The following is a 19,610-nucleotide window of genomic DNA, read 5'->3' on the forward strand; positions in this document are numbered from 1 at the left end:
TAACAAATAATTTAATCATATTTTAACATAATAATTATTAAATATAATTAAATAAAAATATATAATTTAATAAAATTCTTAATATTAAATATTCTTATATGAATTTAATAAAATCATAATATATAATACTAAAAAATATAATTTAAAATAATTATTAAATATAATTTAATAAAAATATATAATTTAATAAAATTATTAATATTTAAATATTCTTAAATGAATTTACTAAAATCATAATATATAATACTATAAAATATAATTTAAAATAATAATTATTAAATATAATTTAATAAAAATATATAATTTAATAAAATTCTTAATATTAAATATTCTTAAATGAATTTACTAAAATCATAATATATAATACTATAAAATATAATTTAAAATAATAATTATTAAAAATATAATTTAGTAAAAATATATAATTTAATAAAATTCTTAATATTAAATATTCTTAAATGAATTTACTAAAATCATAATATATAATACTATAAAATATAATTTAAAATAATAATTATTAAAAATATAATTTAGTAAAAATATATAATTTAATAAAATTCTTAATATTAAATATTCTTAAATGAATTTACTAAAATCATAATATATAATACTATAAAATATAATTTAAAATAATAATTATTAAAAATATAATTTAGTAAAAATATATAATTTAATAAAATTCTTAATATTAAATATTCTTAAATGAATTTACTAAAATCATAATATATAATACTATAAAATATAATTTAAAATAATAATTATTAAAAATATAATTTAGTAAAAATATATAATATAATAAAATTCTTAATACTAAATATGCTTAGAATTTACTAAAATCATAATATATAATGCTATAAAATATAATTTAAATTAATTATTTTTAAATATAATTTAATAAAAATATATAATTTAATAAAATTCTTAATATTAAATATTCTTATATAAATTTACTAAAATCATAATATATAATACTATAAAATATAATTTTAAATAATAAAATTTGAATCGATTAAATGATATTTGAATTGATTTGATAATATGAAATAGTACTACTAATGCATATATGTGATATGTGATTATCAATAGCATGTAAAAGACCATGCGAATCGGTTAAAAGCTTGGAGGGTCGATATGGAAACTTAGCGAATCAGTAGATTCGATAAAGAAATGTGATATTGGTATAATCAAATGGTATCACATACATCCTTAATGGTAGAAAATTTGTCATGTCATGTTTTTATTGAATTGCTAAATGAGATAATGAATCATGAATACATTGTTTGAATTGGTTAAAATTGAATTATGCATCGGTTATATGCTTATTATCTTAATGTTTTAATTTATATGATTTGAGCTTTGAAAGTACCACTAAGCTTTTTCACTTAGCATGCGGTTTGTTTATTCTTTGCACAAGCATCGTGATGTCAAGCTCTCAATGTCACAATGAGGACAAGTTAATGAGTTACATCTCGACCTAGAACCCCTAAAATCATGTCATCAACTCGATAGTTTAAAATTTTTACAATTTGATCCTTATTCAATCTTAAATTATCTATTGAGCTTCCGTAAACTTGTACAAGTCTCGTATACGATTGTATAACATGACAAAATGATATTTTGAACTTTATAATATGTACTAATTGTTAAATTGAATTGAAATTGATCATAATTGTTCCGACAACAAGTATGATATCCCGTAACTCGAATTCAACAATCGAGTCAGGTATAGAATGTTACAAATCTATACTGTGGGCAGTTTATTATTCACATTCATTGCCGGAACATTTCCACCATTACCTAGATTAGGTACATTATCTGAAAAAGTAGGCCTCAGATCTGTTGTTTGAGAAACTGGGGAAGATTCCATAGTCGCATCACCCTGTGTTAATCCAATTGCTTTCACGTCCTAAACATGATCCAAGGGAAAAATTTTAAAATTCTATGACTTGTGCACATATACCTGAGCTTAGAAAAATCCAAAACCCTGATAATATAAAAGAGATACAAAAATAATGCCAAAAAATGGAGCAGTTAAGAAGACCATTAATTTTGGTCTATGAGAAATATAATCAACTATTATCTATGAGAAATACCTGATACAATTGTGGACCATTGTCATCGTATCTAGCAACCAGTAGAGATACACCAAAAGGCCTTAAACCACTACAAAGAAAAAGAAAGATACATCAAACTTACCATCAAAGCAAGAGGATTGCACAATTTAGCATTTCCACTTTTTTGGTCCAATTCAAACGGACTCAAAACATAGCAGCAAGGCCATGGGTCATAAGGCATGTGAAAAAATAGTGATCTACAACATTGCCATTTTTCTCTGAAGTTCCCTTCTCATATTCCACTTTCAGCTCCGACATAATGCAAAAATATTAAGGCCAAAATATTAACTTTGATCAATAGAACAGACCAAAGCTACAATACCATAATTTGATCTGACATAATTTTTTCCCAGATGCACATAGGTTAGAAATTAAGTAAACTAAGCGTCATTAAGAGCCATCAATACCTTATACAATCTATGATACTGTTCTGCCTGCTTTCTACTTTTCCGAACCAAAACTCGAAAATTAGGGCCCATACTACTGCAGAACAATATGAAGATTTATGTGAATCTATATATCAAGAAATATAGAAGTTATATTAGCAGCAAAGAACTGTATTAAAACATAGAAATGGTGATGAGCTACTTACTTAGTAGCCTAGTAATCAAACCTACGTATTTTGAAAGAAACACATTTCACCTTTCTACATGCCTAACCGTCTTTCAAACTCAAAAGCACAGTCTCCTTTCTTTTGTTGGATATAGCAATACGTGGCACAAAATAATAAACCATAAAAGAAACTATATTACATGGTTAACAACTTACAGAGCTTCCTTACAAAAAAACCATAACAAGACAGCAAGATCATAAATAAAAAATTCTCTGACAAATAGGATATGAGTAAATGAATTCTTCATATATCAATCAAGGCATAGAACAAAAAGAAAAGGAAGGAAAGCTTTTTTAAAAAAGGAATAAATTCCATGAAACAAAAAATGGTCATGTACTGGATTGTCGATATTTAGAAACTGAGTATTCTACGATAGACCAACTTATGAAACGTGAAGTTAGTAACTTAGGGTGCTCCTTTTGAACTCCCTGTTTGGTAGTCAACAATGTCATAGATGCACATGAACTGGTACTTGCTCAAGACATTGGCGAAACACAGAGATAATTGCAGATTTGATTTTCAAGCAGTTTAATGCAATATGCATGTTAATCAGATCCAATATATCTCCAACTAAAAGAACAAAATAACCGAGCTTTCCAGATAATTGCAGAATGAAAAGAAACCTGTAAACAACTCCAATATTTGGTGTCAGACACTGTATTTTCTGAACCTGAAATCAGACATCAAATGTCCACATTTTGTGGTAATTAACAAAAAATCATCAGCATGGAACTAGAAATTGAATACCCTAGGCTTTTAATCTTCATACATTATAAAGTTGAATTGCTTCAAAAGAACTAACTAATTCTACCAGGAAAAGAAAACTAAAGCATCATCAATTATCAGTTATCTTTTACATGATAACATAGAGCCTTACATATTTTCTCAAAACAAAAACTAAATGTAATTAAGCAAGTACAAGCATTGCATGTTTCTATCGCTAGGAAGTGAGTGCATTCAACCATTCCCTAATTTTTGGTAAACCCAATACCCAAGGTCATATTGACACCGAGGTCGATGTAACATGGGAAAATCTAGAAATTTAAATGCAAATAGAAAGTTTGAGTGTATGGTACTAAATAATATACTCACAGAGGTTTCATCAACCAAGATTGAAGGCAATTTCTTCTCAGTAGCAATTACTACCCCATTAGCAGCTGTAATTTAAAACCATTTATTAGCATAAAAATCAAAACCATCAGCAACTTTTTTACTACTTCTAAAATCCCAAAACCCTTTTTTAAAAAGGAAACAAAGAAACCTTGGATTCCAAGATACGTTTGACCCGATCCTACTGCTGTCAAGGCGTGCTCGATCTGAACTAGCTTTCCTGAAGGACTGTTCAAGAACACAACAAACAAAAGAACTTTTGTTCTAAAAAAATTATGAAATATAGTACATTAACAAAGCTATAAAGCGATGAAAACATTACAGAAAAGAAATATTCCAGATTTGAGCACAAGCAAAAGCAAAAGCAAAATCAAAATCAAAATCGATTTTACAGAAAAGAAAAGAAAAGAAAAACAGGGAAAAAAATTTGGAAGAAGAAGCAGAAATCTGGAGAAAAGAAAATGGAGAAAAGAAGAAATGTGAGAAGAAAAGAAGCGTACCGAACCAGAAGAAGAAGTAGAAATCTGGAAGGGAAAAAATTGGGAAACGCCGAGAGAGGATGAGGGCAAAAAAAGGAAAATAAAATTGGGAATTGATGGGGAATCTCTATTCCCCGCTTCAAACTCAGAATGGCTATTACAGCCAATATCAGTAATAGACACAAAAGGGAACAGGGGTGTAATAGGATTAAACCCAACCAAACGTTTATTTGATGGTGGGCCCAGGGAATAGGGGGGAATGGATTCCTATTCCCCCAACCAAACATGCTCTTAGGGGTGCGTTTGGTTCGCTGTATTGGTTCGCTATGCCAATACATCAAATCAAACAAGTTGTAGGTTTCTGTATCTAGCTTACTAGGTCCTCAATCTAGCATGCGACGACAAATTTTATACCATTTTCTTTACTAATCAAAATTTTAATATCACGATTTAAACTTTCAATTCAATAATTAAAATTTTTTTAATCAAATTTCAAGTTTTAAGCATATTAAATAATTAAAAATTTAATCATCAAATTTTTATTCATCCAAATATTAAGCATAGTATAACTCAATAAAAAAACACGAGAAAACATACATATACAGATATAAATTTCTTGGTGCAAAGGAATTAAAATTTTGAACTATAAATATATATATATTTTTTTGGTGAGGATTGGATTTATAAGTATCTTTTTTTGTTTTTCAACTATAAAAAGTTACAAAATTGTCATTCAATCATTAGTAAATTTATTCTTTGGTTATTAGTTAGCTAACTGTAATAACTTTTAAAATTAGCATAATAGCTACTTTAGCCTTCAACATTTATAAATTATGTCAATTTAATCTTGGCTCTAAAAAGAATTATCCCTCAACATTCACACTTTGTGCAAATCGTCTTCTTTTGCGGTTTTACTTTTTTGTTTTTACATTGAGGGTTAATTTTAAAAGAATGAGAAAAGATGAAAAATAATTATCTTGGATTTTTGAGTGTTTCTATTGTTTGTATATTTTCAACCAAATTTATCTAATAAATTTATTTTTTTAGCTTTTTAGTTGGAAGGGTCATAAAGAAAAGCAAATTTGTAAAAAAGCCAAATTACAAAATGTGTAAATATTGAAGGTTAGAATTTTTAGAATCAAGAACAAATTAACATAATTTATAAATATTGAGGATTAAAATTACTATTATCCCTCTAGTTTACTATTTATAACTGGAAAATTTATTTTGAAAGTAAAAATCAGCAAAGTATAATAAAAGTAAAACCCGTTTCGAAACCCCCTTCCCACTTCTTTTCTTAATTCTTCCGTATCTGGTTTTAATTTTCTTTGCATCTTCCCTCTCCTCTCCCTTCACTTCTAGGTAAAATTTTATTATCTCCTTCGATCATTTTGTTTGATTAATTTGCATTGTGTTCAATCAGAGCTCAGATTTATAATTTTATGCTCTTATTTACTGTCTTTAGTTTTCAATTTTTGCTTTGATTGCAATAATATCGTTCTCGTGATTTCTTTTAGATAATTTTTTTTCTTCTAAATTTTATTGTTTTAGTTGGTTTTTTAATTTCTTATGTCTGTTTATTTATTGGGCTTTCTTTTTGGTTGATTTTGATCTTGGGTGACTTTACTCTCATACGGAAACCTAGTCGATTTGATGTTGGGTTTTTGCCTTTGGTGTTGACTTTTTCTGAATTTTGTTATTAGGTTGACTCTGGATCGTTGTACTTTAGATCCTAGTAACAGAGGAACTGAACTTAAATTTGAGCAGCAGTAGGATTAAAACAAAGCAAAGGAAGAGGAAAAGATGCATTCTTTTGGGTACAGATTAAATGGTTTGCTAACATTTGCCGTGACTATTCTAGCGCTAATGTGCGCCATCACATCTCTCTCGGACAACTTCAACACTCCCTCTCCCTCTGCAGAGATCAAGGTCCATCTCTACTCTTATATTCATAATTGGATACCTTTTTAGATCGAAAATTTTGGAATTGCTTTTTGGACTGTTTCGTGTTTTATTTTAATCTCTTATTTTGTTTTGCTTGGCGTGATTGTAGATTATGAACATTAATTGGTTCCAGAAGCAGCCACAGGGGCATGATGAGGTAATGTTGTTTTCGGTCATGGGCTTTTGAATTGTGTTTGATAGAGAACTACTTGATCATGTGTATCTCTTCCCACTACCCCCCTTCTTGGTAATATGTTCCTTTAGTTATTATTATCTTATTTGCAGCCGCACGCCACTAATTAATTGATTGCTGTTTGTTGTTGGTAAATTCTAAGTAAAAGCTTTTGACTTATGTAGGTCAGCCTAACGATGAATGTATCAGCTGATTTGCAGTCATTGTTTACTTGGAACACAAAACAGGTTTGCTATTTCTAGATCTTTATGGTTTCTTCTGTTAGAACTCTATGGCATTTGCTTCTTTCAATTATAGTAGGATCTTATCAGTACATGAGATAGAAGAAAATTTTCATTTTGGTTCTATTCTGATGCTTCTTTTTCCTTCTTGCGTTCATGTATTTCTATAACTCATATTTGTCACCCAACAATTCTAATTTTGATGGGGTGATGATTTGATTAGGCTTCCCTTTTGTAATCAGTTGCTTTTTGTTGTAATCATCATCGTCATTTTTTAAGCTGGTTTAAAATACTATATCACAGGTATTCATTTTTGTAGCAGCTGAGTACGAAACCCGAAAGAATTCCTTGAATCAGGTAAAGGTTAATTTCCCTGGTTAAATACCCTAAGTATCTGACTTGTCAATCCTCTGGCCTGCTTACTGTCATTAGCATATAAAATTCTTTGTTTATGTTGATCTTAGCAGAAAATATGTTCACTAGTTGATTTTTTTTGGACATGGTGTTGTACAGGTCTCACTTTGGGATGCCATTATACCTGCCAAAGAACATGCTAAGTTTTGGATCCACACCTCAAACAAGTATCGCTTTGTTGATCAGGTATGCTCGTTCAGATGAAGTAGCTTGTTCATCATATTTACCTAAATTGATTAGGGCTTTCTTGCAATGGAGGATAATCATCTCTTTTCTTGGATCTTTCATTATCTAGGGAAACAATCTCCGTGGCAAAAAATTCAACTTAACATTGCACTGGCATGTCATGCCTAAGACCGGAAAGATGTTCGCTGACAAAATAGTCCTGACCGGTTATAGCTTACCGGAGGAATATAGATAAGGTTTTCTTCACTATCATGTTTTTGAGGCTGCTGTAACTTTAGCCTTCTTGATATGCGGACATTACAGCCCAGCTGAACCAGAGAACTTGAAATCTAGTGTCCTCTTAGTGGGGACATTAAGTTGAATTAGAAAGTTTGAAACATTGACACTTATGCTTGAGAAAGTGAGTAAATGAATTTAACTTTTAGATTGAAACAAGAAAGAATCTTTCGAAGTGTTAAAAAAAGGCCATACACATTGCTTCGCAGTTTGCACTGAAAACTTCTTTGATGAATATAACCTTCATGAATTAGATTTTAGACATAAGTATGCTTTTTCTTTTACCCTATTTGATCTAAGTAAGCAATGGGTTTCAAAGAGGGATTGATTTACATGCTCGAGGTCAAGAAAGCAGTCAATGGCTGAAGATGATGTGTAAGCTGATCCTTGGACACCAATTTCGAGGAAACTAATGTTTACCGTATGGGTGGTTTCCTGCATTTCCATTAGGGATATAATCATATGCTAGAACCTGCAAGCATTGCACTCAGACAAACATAATCTTGACATCTGCCATTGAAAGTAGTTTCTTAGATGCTAAGAAAGGTTGTTTCTAGGCTTTGATTAATGGTTATGATCTATATAATCTTGGATGTTTTCTTGATTAGTTCATTAAAGTACTATGATCCTCCCCTATATATAATATTTACAGGTTGTGTAGCAGTCATTTATAGACTTGAACAAAATCAACCGGCTCTGATGTAATTTGTTCTTAAGTAGGACCGGGGTGTTCCTATGGGGCAAAAACAACAGCTGTTCTTGGCTTTTCCCATGGAACTGGTCGATAGTTACATGTAAGTGCAATAACCACATTTTCACTTCCAAATTCGTCTGAGTTAGACTAGAGAGCAGTTTTGTCTGTTGTCTGTAGGAGGAACAATGGGAAAGATGTTTCGAAACTTATCCAGTTGGAAGGATAGGGTACCCTACAGTTTACAGTTAAACTGGTTATAACTATGGTAATTTAATGTTGCCCCTCTGGGATTTTGATGATACGTCCTAATCAAGAACGGGGGGTGGGGTGAATTTGGGCACATGGTTGTAATGAGCAGGCAATGAGGCAGGGACCATTTTCATTAGTTAAAAGCCGCTGGCATTTGCATAGGGTGGGCAGAAAAAATAAGTTCTTATTTTTTTGAACTTATATTTTATGTAAAATCCAAAGTCTCTTCTATTAGTATTTTATGAATGATGTTAATTTAGTTGGGTTAAATCAGTTAAGGTTTAAGTTTGAATAGATTTAAGTTGATTGGTTAATTGATTAAGGTTTTTTTTTCTATTTTTATTTTTTAAGAAAGTAGAGTGTAAAACATCATTATATATTTATGAAGAAATTATCCAAATTCATGTTTCCAAATAACATGGCGTTTCTCTTATTATCAAATTGTAAATCCCTAGTTGGTTTAGTTGGGATCCAACATCTAAATCTAATCACAAGTGCATCCAACATCTAAATCTAATCACAAGTGCATTATTGTCTACATCATAAAATAAAAAGGTATAATGAAAAATTTAGTCCTAAACATTTGCATTTTTGTCAATTTAGTTATTTTTTTGAAGTTCTATTTGACCCTTGATTTTTTTTTTAAAAGAGCCTAAATTTGATCATAAACTTTTTTAAGAGTCAAATAGATTTTTTTAATGGAAATATTGACAAAAATTAATTTTTTAAACATGAGCTTGTATATATTTAATGTTTTTTTTTTGAATTTTTATGAACTTTAAATGATTTTTTATTTTTTAAATTATTTGTTGACGAGTGGCATATAAGACGAATAATGTTGCAAATTATTTCTGAATAAATTTTTAAAATCATATTATAGAACCATAGTATTTCGTGACCAATAATCAGGGACCATTAACATGGTTAAGCCAAACTCGATTGAGTTCGGATGTAGCAGGATACTCTTTCTACTACTATGTTACTAAATATAGAAATATTTTCAAAACAAAAATATTTTTTCGATATAAAACACTCATGTCGATAAAATGATTTAAGCCTCTTTTTCTAATGCTAAATCAATGACCTATGTATAAAGGGAGAAGAATTGTTTGAATTTGAAGAAAAAAAAAAGAAACAACTTTGCTAACAAATTACAATATATACATTATATAATTCTAAGTACAATTAGAAATTTCTATGTAAATTTTTTATTTATTATTTATTTATTATACTTTTTAGTTTTTTTATATATTTTCTATTTTGGTCAGAAGAATCCTTCGAATATTCTGGTCTTGAATTAGTAATCAATTTCGATATTTTTGAATATGAATAGTGACGAGAGGGAGAGGGTAAGCTCATTATGTTAGAAAAAAAGATATTGAGAATTAATTCTCAATAAATAATAAATAATTGAGCATGAGAGTCAAATGAATCGAAAGGTTCATGTTTGGTTCGGGAAGGGATCATGAAATTTTTGAAATAAAAAAAATGAATAGAAAGATAATCTGTAGAATATTATTAAAAATTTAATATTTTAATTAGTATTTCTGTGTCAAATTTACAATATATATAACTGTTGAGAGTTAAATTTTTTATTATGTAAAATAAAAATATCAATTGATTTTTGTGTGACACTATTCCTAATTTAAACCTTGACTAATTCATTTTCTCTACTCTTTAAAAAAAAGTAAAAACTTGAAAAGATAATTGGGGTAAAAAAAAATTGCATGGGTTGAGAATGGAAACAAAAACTAGCTGGCTACAACTACCATGGGGCATAGGCTTTAACTGTGAATCGAGTAATTTTGTCACACCTCTTGAGCTGACAGTGATGGCACTTGGCTAGTGATCATGAAATGTGTTTACATCTTTCTATAGCATTGGGGTGGAGTGGATGGGCTTAAATGGTTAGGTTTGAGTTGTTGGTGGCTCCTCAAGGAAAAAGTTAGTTAAGGCATCCTATGATTAACATCATATCAAGCACTCACTGCTCTAAATATGTGAAACACTATCATACAATTATGTATAACAACTTCAAACATAAAACAGAACTAAAGCGTGGCAGAAAAATCCAAAGATCAGAGGAAAAAAAAGATAGCATAAATGCTTAATTCTAACTCCTACATCATCATCATCATCACCATCAAGCCTTGGCCTACATTGTACATCGAGGATTGGATGTTTGAAGAGCAAATGATTTAGGCATCAGGTTGAACCGAGTTGGCTCGATTCGCATTAACACGACGGGTGTTGAGCACATAGTAAACACCCATTGCCAAAAGCACTGCAAATGCCAAACCAAAGACAATGCCAGCAGCAACTCCACCAGCTCCCACTCCATGCCCTGATGACACCTTGCTTGCAAGTGCTTTTGAACCATCAACTTGAGCTGCAACAGGCAATGGTGAGCACGTGGAAGCTACACAAGGGGTTTTGGGATGAAAAAAGTCATATGCTGAGGGGGAAAAGGCCATGGGGCTCTCGTATGCAATGCCATGAGGAGCTCTTTCTTCACATCTGCCAATGGAAACTAAAGCTAGAGAAGATAAGATAAGCAAGAAAGGAGCAAATGAACTCATGTTTTTTCTGACTCTTTGATGAGTTAAAAAATTCGGTTACCTTTTAAATTGGCTTTTATAAAGCGTCCTTGTTACTTGGCATTTAATTTTGGTCCCTTAGATTTGTTTTTATTCTTGATTTAATCATACCTCTTATTCATGTATTCTTCGAGCTTTTGAAATTTAGTCTTTGTTCTTTTCTTATTTAAAAATTAAAATCGAATTGATGATATCATTAATGAATTCTCATAAAACTTGAACACGTAACATTTTAATATTCAAAGCTCTGATTTAAAAATTAAAGTCCATTCGATAGCACATATTCAAATTTAACAAAAGTCAATCAACATTGTTATCAATTGGATTCTAGTTTCAAGGCTAAATTTCAAAACTCCAAGAAATACAAGGATTAGGGGCAGAATTAGACCTCTAATCTCTATTTCCTTTCTCTCAAAGCCAAGTTTCTATATGATTGAGTGCCTTCTCAAACACCTTTTGTGGACTCAGTTGTAATTTTATCATCCCACTCATATTGCCATTCAAATGAAAAGAAATCATACCCTAATCTCATCATTTATTGAATCAATGTTCTGAATGATTTTCTCTACACACACAATATGAATACATGAAATAAAAAGTAATGATAAGAGGGTTTTACTTAGCTTGAAGGATCAGCAAAGGGCCTAAACACATAGGAGTAATGTTATTTATCCAAACTAGAAGGTACGTGCGATATTTGAGAGGATTTGGTTAGAACTGTTTATTTTAGAAACCAATCTGCACAAAAAGAATTAATTTTGTTCCTTTTTTTTTAATTTTATAATATGTTATTTTTTTATTTATAAATTGTGTAAGTAAATATTAAAAAAATATATGTTAAATTGTTTATATTTACAAATTTAATAGAAGGAAAACATATATAAATGTGAAGGAGATGTAACTTCTCATTCTGACATTTCCACAAGATTCATGGTTTTCTCAGCCGATGGGGACCTTTAGGGCTTCACATGTTTTAGCCATTCATGTGCATCCTCACATCACACATCACATGAGATGGCATGTCTTGGAGATTTTATTCCTATATATGTAGAGATGTAAAACAAGCAAATTCGAATTGGAGTTAATTTAAAAAGTCAAAAAATTGGTTTTCAAAATAATTTGAATTTAATAAATTCAAATTTGTAAAAGTTCGGGCTAAAATCGATCTGGTATGATTATGAGATTAATCTTATTCAGAACTTTAAAAATCGAATTTATAATTAAATGGACATAAATATTATCATATAATAGTATTTAAAATGAGAATTCGATTGATTTAGTGGTTAAGAGATATTCATCTATAAAATTCATCCGGATTTGAATCTTCGAGGAAACAATAAATTTTATATAACTCCCTTTGGTGGTACATCGGATATATTAATACTAACCTTTTAATCATTTAAAATGAAAAGGTGGATTTAGTAGTTAAATGGGCTAATTCCTCTCATGGGGTACATTTTTATCTCAAAGTTGGCTTAGTCAAAGAGGACCCTTTGGGTCCATGTACATGTTCAAGGGCTTATATGTTAAAAAAATACTTAAAAAACTGTAAAAAAAATTAATTAAGTCTGTCTGTTAATGATTTTCATTATTAATTACGTCCAACATTAAAAGAATTGGCGAACCAATTAAATAGTAACACGTGACAATTTTTAGTTTAATTTAATATTTTCTCATAAAATGATTAAAAAATTAGAAAAAAATTTATAAAAATCATAAAAGATTATTAAATATTAAAATTACTAAAAAATTATTAGAATTGATATAAATTTATAAAAAAAAAATTTAAAATATAATAATTTTTAATAAATTATTTTCTTAAATTCGGGTTAATTGCAATGTTTGTTTTTATTACATGGCAATCAAGTGATAAATTTTTTATTTTAAAATGTTCATTAATGAATTTAATATAAAAATTTTAACAATGTTAACAATTGAATTTGAATTTTAAAATCTAGAAAATAAAAATATAATGACTAAATTGTAAATAGACAAAAACTAGATAAACTTAAAACATAATTTAACTTTCTTTTATATGAGTATTTAACTTGTTTGGTGGTTGGCTTGTTAATTTATGATTTCTATTGATTAATACGTGTAGCTTACCAAACAAATTAAAAGTCCTACACTGACGATATATATATAAAATAACCACAGTTGAACTCTATGTGTTGATCTAATGATTAAAGTATTCATCGTTCCAAGTATTAGGGGTGAGCAAAATCTGATTTGATTAAAAAACTCAATAAAAATTTCAAATTTCGTATTAAATAGTTTGAGTTAATCGAGTTAAAAAAATTAAAATTTTCGGTTTAACTCGAATATGAATTACACAATTCGAGTTATCCGAAAATCCGAATAAGAAAAAGACAAAACAATTTCATTTTGATAAATGTTTGCTCGTTAAGTTAAAAGAAAAACCATTATATTGTTTATGTAGTTAAATAATATTGTACTTCGTCTACTAGTTAAATAATCAGTCCATGTAAACGTAATATTGAGCATAAACAATAGGATTCATTAACTCGACTTGAAATTTTTTTACTCGATTTGATTTGATTTGAAAAAAATTTAAATTGAGTTCGGTTTTTAAAATAGAATTCGTCAACTCGACTAACTTAAAAGTTTTGACTTGATTTGACTCAACTCAATCGAATGCTTATATTCCAGACATTTCTAGTACTGCATTGACGATACTTTCTCGACGGTGAATTTGATTAATTAAGCTATGACAAAATTTATTCTAATTTTACTGGTTGAGATTTTGCTCTAATGAAATCTTTGGTTATTGTGGAATGCTTTAAGTAGCCAATTATTTAAGTATAAAATTTATGTCCTACTCATATTTTAATTTAAAATTAGATATGTTGATTTTGATTTAAAATTAAAATTTAAATAGATTTAATTTAATTTGAGCATAAAAATAAATAACTCAAATCTAAATTGATCCGAATAAATCTGAAATTAAAATAATTGTACTTAAAATAATTCAAACCTAAAATCTGAACCCAAAATGCTCCAAGGCTAAATGACTTAAACCAAAATGATTTGAACATTTTAAAACTCAAATTCACTTAATCTAGATTAATCCGACCCAAAATCAACTCGCTCTATCTCGATTAATATGTCTATTGAATATAAAATATAATCCTTTTAATATATGGAAAATTCTTTATAAATATCCATATAAAGCATTTACCTATTTCAAAATTTATCTCGAGAGCTTGGTTTGAAAATTTATTGTCCCAAGAAGCAAATGGGATGTCTCTTTTAGATTACCGCTTGAGCAATAAATTATTTGGAACATTGGAAATGAAGATAGTATTGAATCCCAATATAATATGGTGTCAAGACTTGATTTCTTTGGAAGAGTCGAAATGAATCTATTTTCAATCAAGTGAGTAATAACAACCATGCGCTTATAAATTCTACTAGAGCTTGGACGAGGTCTATATTTATTAAAAGAGTGGCTGGAAATTGGGCGTGTAACTCCATGATAAAGGGTCATTGGCAAGTTTCGAACCAAGGATCGGTGAAGGTGAACGTTGATGATTCAGTGTCGACTTTTAAAACAAGAGCAGCTATAGGTGGAGTGGTGAGAGAGCTGAATGGTAATTGGATGGAGGGTTTTGAAATGGTGGTGGGTTTATCGGATATCTTTCAGATTGAAGCTCGAGCATTACTTGAAGGCTTAAAATTTGCTTGGGCAAAGAGGTGCCCTAGAGTGGAGATCGAGAGTGATAATTCTATGTTGGTAACCACTATTCAGAATGGGCTAGTAGGAAATAATATCTACAGTGAAGTTAGACTCATTCAAGGCTAGTTTCTTAAGGATTGGGAAGTGAAGTTTCAACCGATATTAAGAAAGAGTAACAGGGTGGTAGATCGTATCGCAAAAGAAGTCCGAGGCGAAATGGAGCACTTGATTATTCATGAAGAACCACCGGAGAGTGTGAGGGGTTTATTAAATTATGACAACCATTGCACTACATACCCATTGTTTGATGGCGATTAATCCTGCTGTAATCATAGCTTAAAGCTTTATTCTTTTATCTACCAACAAAATTTCCAAGGATTTTTATAGAAATAGAAGTAATAAAAAACCTTAAGTTTTGGTTATTTGATAACTCCAATAATAGTGACATCAAATAATATTAATTTCAATTTCATATGCAGCTTTCAAAACAGCAAAATCTCATCTAATTTTTTTGTAATTTAAAGCCAAATCGTTCATAATCAAAGAGCTTAACACCCCTAGAAATTGACCAAAGGGCCATAAAATAAGGAGAAAGATAATGTATATTAACTCTAAATTTCATATGACCTAACACATTTATTTTTTATTTTATAACAATTTTGCTTACGGAATTCTTATTTCACTCATCTAATCTCTTTAAAGATGTCATCCTCAAGTACTAATTGTACTAGTTTTTGTTTTAGGTTAATCAATTAAGCAAAATTTTAATATTTTATCTCTTTACTAAAAGCATATTCTTAATAAAAGTATCATTGAAACCAAATATTTATAACCAACAAATGTTTGGTGCATGGTCCAGCACGAACCTCAAAAAATTGTATTAATCCTAAATTAAGATTTAATTAAAAAATTCGCGTTCAAATTGTACTTTTTTCCCCCTTATATATTTAAAGGTTTTTTTTTTTAAAAGTGATACTTAAACTATTAATTTCATCTTATTTCAAGCAAAATACAATAATTACGAATTAACTTTAGATACCTATAGAAATAATGGCAAAGATAAACTAGAAAGTTGGGATTGAAATAAAGTGTTAAATAAATTTATTGGTGCTCCAATTAGGTACTCGAAGTTCAAGTTTTAGTTTCAAATTTAGAATTTATTTTTTTAATTTTAATTTAGTATTTATTTTATAACATTATTAATTAGTTTGGATTGTTAAGTATTAGAATTAAAATGTTAATATGAATACTTTTAAAGAAAAAACTCCTTTCACGCACACACAAAATCAATGTCAGCATGATGAGTTTAATAACATTTAACGATAAATAGACTTAAACTTTAGGGAAGATTAAGTCATTTCAGATTGAAAAGAAGCAGTTGGATAAGCTAATATTTTATAAAAATTTATTTTTAATAATTTAATGTCACATCAATAATTTCATCGAATTTACTTTTGAAACGAAAATCCTGTATCTTACAGCATGCTTAACTTGAGTTGCAAGTTAATGCATAATGATAGATGAGAAAAGAGATAATTTAAAGAGAGTGGTTGAGACTCAAATCAATAATATTATGCATACAAAAATAAAACAACATTAAAAGAAATGGAGATGATAAAAGATGACAATACAACTTAATTATATAAAATTACATTTAAAAAGCAACAAAAATTAAAAACAAACAGGGATTGAAAAGACACCCTTATCCATAATTTTTTTTTCTTTTATTATTTACATTTCAATGGCCCCCCTTCTCAATGGTATAGAAAATAAACTGCAAAAGGGAACCCCTCCCACAAGACATAAACTTGCTCTCATTCCTCATTTGTTATTACATCATTGTTTTCTTATTGTAATGAAGGTGAAATGTTTTTAAGCATTGCTCCTGAAAGATCCAAGGGCTTTAATGGCTGCTGCTCTTAGGATGTATTGGTGGTAAAAGGCTGCAACGAAAGCACCAATGAAGGGTCCAACCCAGAATATCCACTGAAATAACACCGCATGAATTTCATTTAATTTTTTTTTCAGTGGAAATGTAAATTTTATATATTTAGGAAAAGTAAAAGTAAAAAAAAGAAGAGGGAAATTTACTTGATCATCCCAAGCTTTTTCTTGGTTGTAAATCACAGCAGCTCCAAAGCTCCTTGCTGGATTGATGCCAGTGCCAGTGATAGGGATAGTGGCAAGGTGAACCATGAACACGGCAAATCCAATGGGAAGTGGTGCCAACACCTTAAATATATATATATTTTTTTTGCATACAAAGAAAATAATTACTCATAATGTTTATAATTTGAAAATTGAGAAAATAATAATAATAATAATAGTAGGGACTTAATATGGCAAGTTGGCAACCCTCCTATATGCCTAACCATGAAAGTTCCTACTAAGGAAATTAGTGGAAAATTGATTGTGTATAACAAAGTCTACATATGGACAATCTACAAAGATCCCCTAATTTTCTTTCAATTTCTTAATTTGACTCAAATATAAAAATTGGTTCATTTATAGAAGAGAGAAGGGAACATACAGGAACATGGGAATCCCTTGCACTCCTCTTGGGATCAGTGGCTGAGAAGACAGTGTAGACAAGAACGAAGGTGCCAATGATCTCAGCACCCAAGCCGGTGCCCTTGTTGAACCCATCTTGGAGCTCGTTGGCACCACCTCCATAGCTATTGTAGTAAGTCTTTTGGAAAGCCTTCACCAACCCACACCCACAGATTGCACCCAAGCACTGAGCCACCATGTACAACAGGGCTCGGATCAGTGACACCTTCCGCCCCACGAACAGTCCAAACGTCACCGCCGGGTTGATGTGTCCTCCTGTTGGGTTCACACGTTTCAACAATGTTTTCCTCACCCAATGTTATACCAAAAGTTTGCATTTAATTATACACTCACCAGAGATACCAGCAGTGCAGTAAACAAGGATAAAGATCATGCCACCAAAAGCCCAAGCAATACCAAGTATACCAACACCACCACAATCCGGGTCAACAGTATTCTTTACCGGGTCGGTTTGGACTTTATACCCGATCACAGTCAACACCGTGACATACAAGAAAAGAAGGGTGGCAATGAACTCAGCGATCGCCGCCCTATAAAGCGACCATTTGGTGAGTTCTTCCAAGTCAATCAACGGTGCCGGTGGTGGGTCCTGGTAGTCCTTCGCTGAGAACTCCGCTCCGCCGCCTTGCTCCGCCGTGGTCTCAATATCCTTAGTCATATTGTGTTTTAAGCTGTGAAAATGTTCGTTTAAGCTATGGGTGAAGAGGGGTGAGCGGGCGAGGGAGTGTATATAAGGGGCAAACAAGAGGAGGCGACATCATGATGATCATAGTGATTAAGGTGATTGATTATGATGTGATTATTTTTAACATTTATTCTAAGCCGTCCAATTTTAGATTATCTTCATTTGCATGGTCCCACCCTTAACTATTCATTTGTTTTTATTTTTCTAATTTCCCTATTATTTTTTTAAAGTTTTCAACTGTCTTACTTGTATTTAGGGCTAATTCTCATTTTAATCCCTCTATTAAGATGAAATTTAAAATTTAATCTCTTATTTTAATTTTTAAAATTTTTATCTTTAATTTTTATAATGTTATTAGTAATTCAAAATTGATAACACGGTTTGTTGTTATAATTATAGTGATGATATGAACTTTAAAAATATATATATTATTCTATCACACAATCAGAACCATCTGAAAATTCAATTAACCATGTTCAATTAAACACTTAGGGTGTTTTTAAAGAAAATTTCACATAATTGTTTTAACAAGAGCTAGTCAAATTGTATCAATTTGAACATAATAATATTATTATAGATTAAATATCAAATTTTAGCATTATAGAGAGACTAGAATCACAATTTATCCCTTTTTACATTTAATGGATGATACTCTTCTATAATCCACCAAACTTGTTTGATGAGAAAATACAAATTAAACATACAACTACTAAAAAGCAAAACCCAAAATAAATAAAGTAAATTCAATAATATTAAAAATAGAAAAACAACATTATCTTTTAGTATAAATAAATAAATAGGTCAGATTCCTTAATTATTAAATGAATTATTATTTAAATAAAGCAAAACTGCTGTCGTATGGTGGGCTGGTGAGGACTTTGCCAGATAAACTTATGACTCTGAATATATACCTAAAAGCCAAATTTAAGTTTTGCAAGAAGATATGAATATGTGGTTCATGTTTTGTTGTTATTGTTTAATCATTGACATGTGCATGCTTGTGATTTTCAACCACCTATTTTATTTTTTTCATTTCTTTTATTTTATTTTTCTCATTTAGGGTTAGTTTGAATGGTCGATCTGTTTATTTCTAATGAGGTTAAAAGAACGACGAGAGTGAAATCATTTAATATAGTGATAAAATTAGAGGTTGTAGCAGTGAAACTAAAAACAACAGTGAATTTGTGTTTAGATTTAAACCCAGCTATAACTGTGAGGTGAGAATAGAAATTAATTATTAAAGACAATAATAAAATTCATTTTAATTAAAATAACTCAAAAAAGATTATTTTTGTAAAACAATTCTCCACCAAAGTCAATTTACTCCTACTAGAGCATAAAGCACCAGCCAAAATTGAGGGCTATGATGCCACTCAACTGACCCACTACACTTCACCGCAAGTGTAAAGAGGAAGTTACTTTACTGTTTAAAAGGCGTATACCCTAATTCTATCTCGTTATGGATGAAATGATATCTAAAGGGAGCCTTAATCATTTTCTTGGCAGCCAAACAAATTTGGTTGTTTAAATAAAATTATGCATCCTAAATGATAAACATCTAGGATGT

General features: G+C 29.9%; 4 protein-coding genes across 8 annotated transcripts; 1 reads left to right on the forward strand and 3 right to left on the reverse strand.

The window, feature by feature from the left end:
• Nucleotides 1-1,632: 1,632 nt before the first annotated feature.
• On the reverse strand, nt 1,633-4,649 carry LOC121215572 (uncharacterized). Of its 5 annotated transcripts, none has more exons than XR_005911489.1 (7): nt 4,338-4,629; nt 3,989-4,065; nt 3,820-3,884; nt 3,351-3,397; nt 2,522-2,597; nt 2,197-2,356; nt 1,633-1,906 (listed from the first exon to the last, which is right to left on the reverse strand). XR_005911489.1 is itself a non-coding variant. In XM_041090364.1 (7 exons), exons 1-6 carry the CDS (start codon nt 4,601-4,603, stop codon nt 2,125-2,127), a joined length of 570 nt encoding a protein of 189 aa, XP_040946298.1. In that variant the 5' UTR covers nt 4,604-4,649; the 3' UTR covers nt 1,633-1,906; nt 2,094-2,124. The 5 variants fall into 5 exon arrangements, 2 of the variants coding, with proteins under 2 accessions (XP_040946298.1, XP_040946297.1); XR_005911488.1 differs by having other exon boundaries at nt 2,197-2,360; XR_005911487.1 differs by having other exon boundaries at nt 2,197-2,363.
• An 807-nt stretch (nt 4,650-5,456) lies between these two features.
• Nucleotides 5,457-7,706, forward strand: LOC121215573 (signal peptidase complex subunit 3B). The gene is made up of 7 exons (XM_041090365.1): nt 5,457-5,678; nt 6,020-6,245; nt 6,370-6,417; nt 6,618-6,680; nt 6,978-7,031; nt 7,188-7,274; nt 7,384-7,706. The coding sequence occupies exons 2-7, from the start codon at nt 6,120-6,122 to the stop codon at nt 7,507-7,509; spliced, it is 504 nt and encodes a 167-aa protein (XP_040946299.1). The 5' UTR covers nt 5,457-5,678; nt 6,020-6,119; the 3' UTR covers nt 7,510-7,706.
• Nucleotides 7,707-10,492: 2,786 nt separating this feature from the next.
• On the reverse strand, nt 10,493-11,311 carry LOC121215574 (uncharacterized). Its single transcript, XM_041090366.1, has one exon. It carries the CDS (start codon nt 11,070-11,072, stop codon nt 10,692-10,694), a length of 381 nt encoding a protein of 126 aa, XP_040946300.1. The 5' UTR covers nt 11,073-11,311; the 3' UTR covers nt 10,493-10,691.
• A 5,098-nt stretch (nt 11,312-16,409) lies between these two features.
• Nucleotides 16,410-18,058, reverse strand: LOC107963873 (probable aquaporin PIP2-2). The gene is made up of 4 exons (NM_001398484.1): nt 17,692-18,058; nt 17,318-17,613; nt 16,879-17,019; nt 16,410-16,773 (listed from the first exon to the last, which is right to left on the reverse strand). The coding sequence occupies exons 1-4, from the start codon at nt 18,014-18,016 to the stop codon at nt 16,660-16,662; spliced, it is 876 nt and encodes a 291-aa protein (NP_001385413.1). The 5' UTR covers nt 18,017-18,058; the 3' UTR covers nt 16,410-16,659.
• Nucleotides 18,059-19,610: the final 1,552 nt, after the last annotated feature.

This window comes from Gossypium hirsutum, chromosome D03 (assembly GCF_007990345.1).
Source record: "Gossypium hirsutum isolate 1008001.06 chromosome D03, Gossypium_hirsutum_v2.1, whole genome shotgun sequence".
NCBI lineage: Eukaryota > Viridiplantae > Streptophyta > Magnoliopsida > Malvales > Malvaceae > Gossypium > Gossypium hirsutum.